We start from the raw sequence: 8,500 nt of genomic DNA, 5'->3' as shown, positions 1-8,500 counted from the left end.
CCTAACATAATTTGCAAAATGTCATATAACATAGGTATATAAATTTATTAAGTATCTTCACATCAACAATTATTATTATTTATTACATTTCCATATATATATTTTTAAAGTTTTAGCAAAAACAATTAAATATAATTGTCTATGAAAACTCAATCAATTTGCTTCTGTTAGCTGCTATACTTGTTAGTTGTGCTCATATATTTGCAGCTCAAATCACAGAACATTTCTATTATATTTCGTCTCTTCCCTTTGTGTGCAAAGAAGTTGTCCGCACATTCATACGTTGCATATGAACAAAATAATGTGCGTGTGCTCCCGTTCGTAATATCAGAAATAGAGATTTATATAGTGGGAATTGTATGTGAGTAATTTTCTGTTCTATTCGAATATCAACTGCATGCATACGAATCCAACATGATGATTTGCCAAAGTGGTTGCATGAGCGACTGAAGTTTGCAGCTCATCTCACCATACATTTCTATTACATTTCGTCTCTCCCCTTTTAACAGTAGCACCAACGAATTTCTGTCGCTTACTGTGCGGGGTACTTGTCCGCACATTTGTACGTTGCAAGTGGGTTCGATTTTGTTTGATCACTGCATAAACATGTATGTTTCCAAATACAAACTTTTTTGTTTGAAAAAAGTTGGTTTGATGTTACGAGAATTATGTGAAAAATAATATGTTATTTTGTTAATGAATTGTTAATATAATATTGCGAATATATTCTTGCCTAATATAATATGGTTATTATTAACAAAACATATCATATATTTTAATTAAAGTGGTACATGTAAAAACAACATTAAAGAAGGGCCGCACACTCTTCCAGATAGAGCACGCGTCGTCACTGGATATAGCGGAATGTAAATGAAATAACATTTAGGAAAGTGAAAGAAAATTCAATTGAGTTATAATCCAAGTTCTGGAATCTAGCGCTATGGTTTTAACCTTATTTGCTTTAATATTGTACTATTCATATATATCCAGTTGTTGGCGAAAAAATGAAATTAACGCGAAAAAATTTTCGTGCGATGATTTATTACGATATTCGACTTGGATTATCAAGACAAGAGTGCATTGATGAATTTACTTCCACATTTGGCGATGAAGTTCTATCCTTTGCCACTGTGAAACGCTGGTACAATGATTTTAATCGTCACCGGAGTTCGTTTACTGAGAAAATTTGTGAAGGTCGTCCAAAATCAGTTAACATCGGTTGTGCCAGAAAACATTGATGCTGTGGAAAAACTGATAGTAAAAGATCGTCATATGACATACTGTGAGATTGCACGATTATTTAGAAGTGAGAAAGGCCAACGTTTGTTCTCGTTGGATCCCCTATGATTTGACGAAATCTCAAAAAGATGCTCTTTTCGATTTGTGCACATAAATGCTCAGGAAGTACAATAACGGTGTCTAGCAAGAACCCTAGTATAGAAAAGTTAAGAATAAATAAATCCCGCCGAATTTGGATAATGTAATAGATTTTTCGTCTTCACCGAGGAACAGAACTATCAAGAAAGTATTTTCCTAAGAACTTATATCATCTGCACGCCGATGCCGGGTACTCACAGAGAAAATATGCTATAAAAGACGTATATAAGATCATAATAGGTGACGAATTATGGATATATGTGTATGAGCCGGAACGCAAACGGCAGCCGACTTTATGGTTGTTTCAAACTGAACAACAATAGTTGTTCGCGCTCACAGTGCTTCGAAAGAAATGGTCGCTCGTTTTGTCGGGAAAACTGGTCATGTGGCTACTCAGTAGCGAGGCGTCAGCTTTTTGGCAAGGTGTTCACAATTTAATCAAAACAGAATTCCAACTATAACGTATTCCCCCTACTTCTAAGTTTTGTCCTTTCCACAAGCAAATAGCGTACAAGACCAATAAAACAATTTATTTAAATGTTCGCAGCCTGTGATCCACTGGTTTTTATTTACCATAAAGCTATAGCTGTAGGAAAACGACGACTTACCATAGATTTCGACATTTTTACAACAGGTATCAAATTCTTCATATCTGGAGTTGGTTTATTCATTTTATGAATTAAAATCTTTTTTTCAGAAGATCGTTTAAAAAAAGATATTTGAATCAAATCTTTAATCACACATTAATTCATTTCTAAATATTATTTTTCACTTCAAATTTCTTTAATTTTTTTCTTTACTTTTACCATTTGCTAGTATTAAATTGCAATAATGACTTTGTTATTGATTTATTTCCAACCTCTATATAAGAGTAAGAAACTCTCATGCATTCATTTACTCTTTTACTTTGTATTTACAATGCCCGGTTCAGTTTTTATACTGAACCATTTCCCCATATAAAACAGCAACCGTGACTTTGATTGTATTTGCACGCTTTGTATAAACTTTTGGTTCAGTTTAGTGGAATGATCCTCTCGTCAAATGTAAAGCGATTTTCGCTCAGTTATTTCTTTTCTCTTTTGTATTTACTTTGCATAACATTGGAAGTGCACTTTTTTTATTGAACTGCTTGCACGCATTAATTTAAGAGTTAAGATTATTTTACGTACATATATTTGTTTGTATGTTTTGTGTTGTGTATTCAATATTGAACATAGTCCCAATGTGAATGTTATTTCATTTGCATGCTTTGTAAGCAACGCGGTGCAGTTTTAATTTTGAACCTTAGTATATTTTAAGAGGAATGTGTTTTCTCTTTTATTAATTGTAAGTAATGTTGGGTGTAACTAACACATGTGTGATTTTGTTTGTATTCTACGTTTTGTGTTTATGTTAATCTGTTTGGAAAAGCTATTATAAAAAATGTTAAGTAGCAATATAGCGAGATTATTTACCTAATAAAAAAAAATCTAAAAAGGAAGCTTTGTTAAGGTGTTCAGTGAACACTCTGAACCATTCGACGCCTCGCCTCTGTGGCTACTATACCATTACAGGAACGTAAAAGAGTCAATTTCGAATGGTACACAACCATTTATTTACTGCAAGTCTTCAGTGAAATACAGAAAACAAACAAGCGCCGTCGGATCATTGTCCATCAAGACAATGCGAGTGCTCACACATCTCGTCTAACAACCGACTATTTGAACATTCAGCAAATCGAATTAATGGCTCATTCGCCGTACAGTCCTGATTTGATCGTACAGCCAAATGAATTCTTCTTGATACCGAACATAAGAATAAATTGCGTGAGCAAGAAGTAGAAGAAGCCCTTGAAATATCAATTGAGAATCAAACCAATGCGTTCATTTTCAAACTTACTGTTCTTCATAATTGTTTAAAGACAATGATTTTATTAAATAAATTAATTTTAAATAAATTAAATTGACCTCTTATGTATTATTAATATGTTAGTGTTACAAAAAAAACAAGTCTCAAATATTGGATCAAATCATCGTCTTCTGGTCGGAAAACTTAAAATCATCGTCAAAACAAAACTTATAAAACCATATTCGTTATTACACTGGTTACTAGTCCCTGTTTGCAAGTTGTTGATGGTTTCGGGTGTGCGACCGATTTTGTGTGAAACATGAGGCCAATCTATAGATATAAACAAGGGTTGGGATGCCCAATATTTTAATTAATAATTAATTAATAATAGAACACTTTCAATAATAAAGAAAGTATGATTGGAAGATAAGAAAAGAAAAACATTTACTTTACTATTGTTAAAATTTTGATGTAAGTTAGCAACACTTTTAATTTGTGGGAATTTGTTGGTATGGAATTGACTTCAAATCATAAGGTTTTAGATGTAGCAGTTTTAGAACAGTGATGCAATAGCAAATTATATAGTAAAACCTATTAGACCTATTTTTTTCAGTATATATGGTAATTTTTTGTAGTTCACTGGCTATTCTTAATTAAAAGCATTGCTTCCGTTAAGGGCTTAATACATATTAGGCAAATACAATACGATCTACTTCTACTAATAAACGAAACTGACAGAATATAGCAAATATAGATATATATTATAACCGCTATAATAGAAAGTATGGATAAACGCTTAAAATAAAATAGGAACTTTAAGTCAATTTATATTTAGATTTTTAAAGATGAAAGAGCTAACCATATAGGTAGACAATATAAACACTATTAAAAATATTAAGCAAAAAAAATCAACTGCAAGTTAATACTATATAGTGATCTTGACAAATATACTGAAGGAGCTATACAAGATGGAAAAGAGGAATACTTCGAAAAAAGCGAAAGAAAAATAAATAGATAATTAAATAAATAGATAATGATTTAATACCAAAGAATCTTTTAAATACACAAAGAGCAGGGAGTCTAGAGATAGTTCAATAAAAGATCAGAGGGAGCAAGAGAGATATATATCAGAATCGGAGAGAGAGAGAGAGAAAGAAAGATATCAGAATCAGAGAGCGAAAGAATGAGAGAAAGAAAGATATTAGAATCAGAGGGAGATAGAGAGAGACAGAGAAAGATATCAGAATCAGAGAGAGAGAAACAGATCAGAATCAAATAGTCTAATTAATTATTAAAAATCTCAGATATTTTCTTTAAAATCGACTGTGTAATAACAGTGAAATAACATATGAAAGAAATGAGTAAATTTACCGATCACCTCTTAGTCAAAACAGATAAAAAATTGGCACTAATGTGTTCTGATTAAAGTTTCTAAATAAAAGTTGTATGACAAAATGTATTACGGTTTGATGATTTTTTTTTAAATATGAAAATATTTATGAAAATTATTGCTTGAATTATCTCTATTTCGTCTTGGTCTTATACGATGCAATCGCCGATGTGTATACTCACATTGGATTATAAAAAAATTCTTGAATTAAAAACTTTTGAACCGTGTTTAATACTTCTAAACAAGACAACATAAACAAATCTCTGTGGACTATAACAACAACAATAGTAAGAGAAAATTATAATGATTTTAGATCTAGAATTCTGTGATAGAGTAATGTTAAAGCTGTTTTGTTACAATGTCTGGTTGGAATCAAGGGTGTCCGTTAATTCTTTTATTTTTCCAAGTGTCAATTATATAAAACGTATAAAAAAAATATATGTATATATGTTATATCGTGGTATGAACTGAAACACGTAGGACTCGCTATTCGTGGTAACTGTCTATACTACGGGGAAGATATATATCACTGATCTAGAATAACTTATTTGAATACTTTGATGGTTATTGATGCTGTAGTAAAATCTGCATTTATAAATATATTAAAATCCATTAAACCATTGATTTTTCCAGTTAGTTCACTGTCAGTATTGCTTTATGAATGTGAAACGTAACTCATAGTTGTAATAATGCCAATTAAACTGTGAATACTTATCCCAAGATTTCTTCTAAAAATTCTTAAAATATTTTGACCAAACATAATATTGATCGATCTGCATTGAATTTAAACAAACTTGCGGATATCAACATGGAAAGAAAGTCTAGTTGAATTGATTACATACTATGATAAGAACAGTATAAATTATGTATAGAAGTCTAGATTTGTAATCTGTAATATAGGAAGATTACGTGGCAATATCTTCAACAAATGGAATACCCAACTATATTGGTGAATTATTGCACAGAAGAGAAATCTTCAGCATGTAGTACAATAGATTTTATAGTTCGCGGTATATAATTATCTCTTCTGCTTATAGACTATTTAATATCTAGTTTCTATTTTGAATAATTTATTCTAATTAATACGCAATTTATTTAAAAATCAAGGATTTTATAATTATTTTACTTAGTGATGCGTTAAAATATCTCTATCTTTTTAGTAAATAGTTTTAATTTCTCTAATATTCCGTCGCTAATAATGGAGAGTTTTGCATTTAAAAAGTAAAGTGGGAGTTATTAGCATAAATGAGGTAAAAAATATTAATTATTATCTATTTCATACTTTCAAATTAAGCTTTAAATAAAAGCATATTTATTTTAAATGTTCAAAAGATAAGCTTTATTATATGTAATATACAATATTTTAACCATTATTTATTGCAATTACTCAGCTTTATTTAGCTTCAGAGGATTCCTTAGCTGGAGGTCGATTTTTTACCAAAAAATCAGCCAAAAACCCAATTGGATCTGCTGGACGTACACGTGAAACAGTCTGCAAACCCTTCAATAAAACAGGTGCGACAGTTTGATCCAAGTATTGGCGTGTAGGTAACTTATTTACATCAGTTGGTCTTCTGGACTGTTGTTGAGCTGCGGCGCTTGTTGAAGGCCCGTCGTCAAATTTTTCCACCACTTTAAATATTTAAAACATTTTATAAAATAATTACTAAAGAATTCTATAATATTACCCCTGGCCTTTCCTTTGCCTTTCATATTATTGCGATATTATTGACCTTATCGATATAAAAACAGTAATTAAAAAGAGAATGTGTTTTAATTTTCTTGATATGAAAACCGTTTTTTTTCTAAGAAAGATGCAAATACAAAGCCGGCAATAATTAACGGATTTAATGAGTATATGAAAATCAGATGTTGCCATATTTGAAAAAAAATATTGCATAGAAATAAACATTATTAAAACATGTTACGATGTAAACTTATTTCACATGTGTCAATAATTTTCGGCGAAGAACAATTTAAATGTTTACACTTCAACTTTTAGAGCTTAGTGAAAAAGCGGAAAAAGGAGAAACCAAATTTACCAATTGATGTGATTTGCCGCTCTATTTTCCGTTTGATTAAAGTTAAACTTCTTAAAGCATATATGAAAAATATGTGTAAAGCTTTCGAATATTTGTTTGTAGAGTTATTTTTTTTTTAAATTGTTTCTTAATTCTCATTTTATTTTTTTTTAGCTTTTATCAAAACTTGTACCCATAATATGTCGTAACAGACCTTTTCGAGACAACACTTATTAAGCCGATCGATTTAAAAGATTAGTTAGTCTTTAATCTGACGTATTTGCATTAGTTTTATATAGCACAAATGATTAAATTCAATAAGTTAACCGAGATAACCCAAAAATGCGATGGTCTGAATATAATATTGATAGATAAATTATTAATTGTAATTTCTTGGCATTCTTATAAATTCGTTTAATATCCTTATAATGTCCCGTTGTTTTAAGGCTCTTAAAATTGATTTTAAGGTCTTTCTTTTGCTATAAAAATAAAACATTTTGTATGTTTACTCTATCCATTTTTAAAATGTTTAAAATCAACATTTTTGTTTATCGCTTAACAGCTGACTGATTGACATCTACCTTAAAAGTGCTTTTAATTCTTGTGCGTAAACGCTCTAAAAATTAATTTAAAAATTTGTTTTAAAAGTGATTTTAAGACTCGCGTAAACGTAGTTTATGATTATCAAATGTTTGTGCAATTTAAACTAAGTGTCTTAGTTAAAGCAATTACATCACAACGCTGGAAAAATACTGTTGGCGTCAGTATCATTTTTAAATTCTTTTATAATTACAATTCTGCATTAAACGTTGTTTTTTTTTTTTTTAAAAAAATGCTTAATTTCAATTAACAATGCTTATTAATATTGTATTTACACTTTCAATCATTAAACCTCATTGGCACATATGTATGTTGTTATGAATGGAATTTGAATAAATAATGTACTTATTAATGCACATTTTTCGAGTTAATTGCAATAATGTAAACATACTGTTAAAGAACTATCAGGATTATACAATCAGATTATCAGGAGCAGGATTATTATTGTGTTATATTGCGCTAATTAGTTACTTATGTTAAAAATAAAGTTTAAACATTTGTTATTTTATTTTTATTTATTTAAATATTTCGACGTTAACCTAAAGGCGTTTTCATGACACGTTTGACTAACATATATTAATAAAGACATATTAATAACATTGATCAGCAGTTGCTTCATTAATAATTTGTTTATTTTATGTTTAAATTTAGTTGACTGTATCGTATTTACAAAATTCAGTGTTATGACTGATTCTATGGAATATTTCACTGTTGTTCATGATCTTTTGTAACTTAATGCAAAAAGATAATAACGAATTAATGTAAGAAAAAATAAAGAATAAAGAAAAAGTTTACAATTCTGACAAAAATTAGGTTTTCCATAAACTTCAAAGAACATTTTCTAAAAAAAATTATAACTTTCAAACCTTGAAGAGAACAGAAACATATGATAGTAAGTTTACACTGCATGTAACAAGGAATAGATTTAAAAAAAAAGTGCAATAATTTGTGATCAACACAACTACAACATAATTATTATTTATATTAAATAAAATATATATTTAATCATGTATTCATTGAATTAATTAGATGAATATTATTACAAAATAAAACAAAATAAAACAAAATAAAATTCAGTTATCTAAATAAATAAAATATATATCATAGCAATTCTGAAACAAATAATGAAATAATCTTTTTCATTTTTTTGAACGCTGCACAACACTGATGTCTACCGTTAGTTTTTAGATAATTCTATGCTTTATTGGAATTTGAAGAAACAAAGTGAATCAAGTACGCTTATTATACGCTTATAAAATTTGTAAGGAAGTAAAATGTTTCGTCC

General features: G+C 29.3%; 1 protein-coding gene across 1 annotated transcript; it reads right to left on the bottom strand.

The window, feature by feature from the left end:
- Positions 1-5,919: 5,919 nt before the first annotated feature.
- LOC119668857 (protein dpy-30 homolog) lies at positions 5,920-6,422 on the bottom strand. The gene is made up of 2 exons (XM_038078524.1): positions 6,283-6,422; positions 5,920-6,226 (listed from the first exon to the last, which is right to left on the bottom strand). Exons 1-2 carry the CDS (start codon positions 6,305-6,307, stop codon positions 5,988-5,990), a joined length of 264 nt encoding a protein of 87 aa, XP_037934452.1. The 5' UTR covers positions 6,308-6,422; the 3' UTR covers positions 5,920-5,987.
- Positions 6,423-8,500: the final 2,078 nt, after the last annotated feature.

This window comes from Teleopsis dalmanni, chromosome 1 (genome assembly GCF_002237135.1).
Source record: "Teleopsis dalmanni isolate 2A chromosome 1, ASM223713v2, whole genome shotgun sequence".
NCBI classification, from domain to species: Eukaryota; Metazoa; Arthropoda; class Insecta; order Diptera; family Diopsidae; genus Teleopsis; species Teleopsis dalmanni.
The sequence above is the reverse complement of the archived record's forward strand: the minus strand, read 5'-3'. Positions and strand labels throughout refer to the sequence as shown.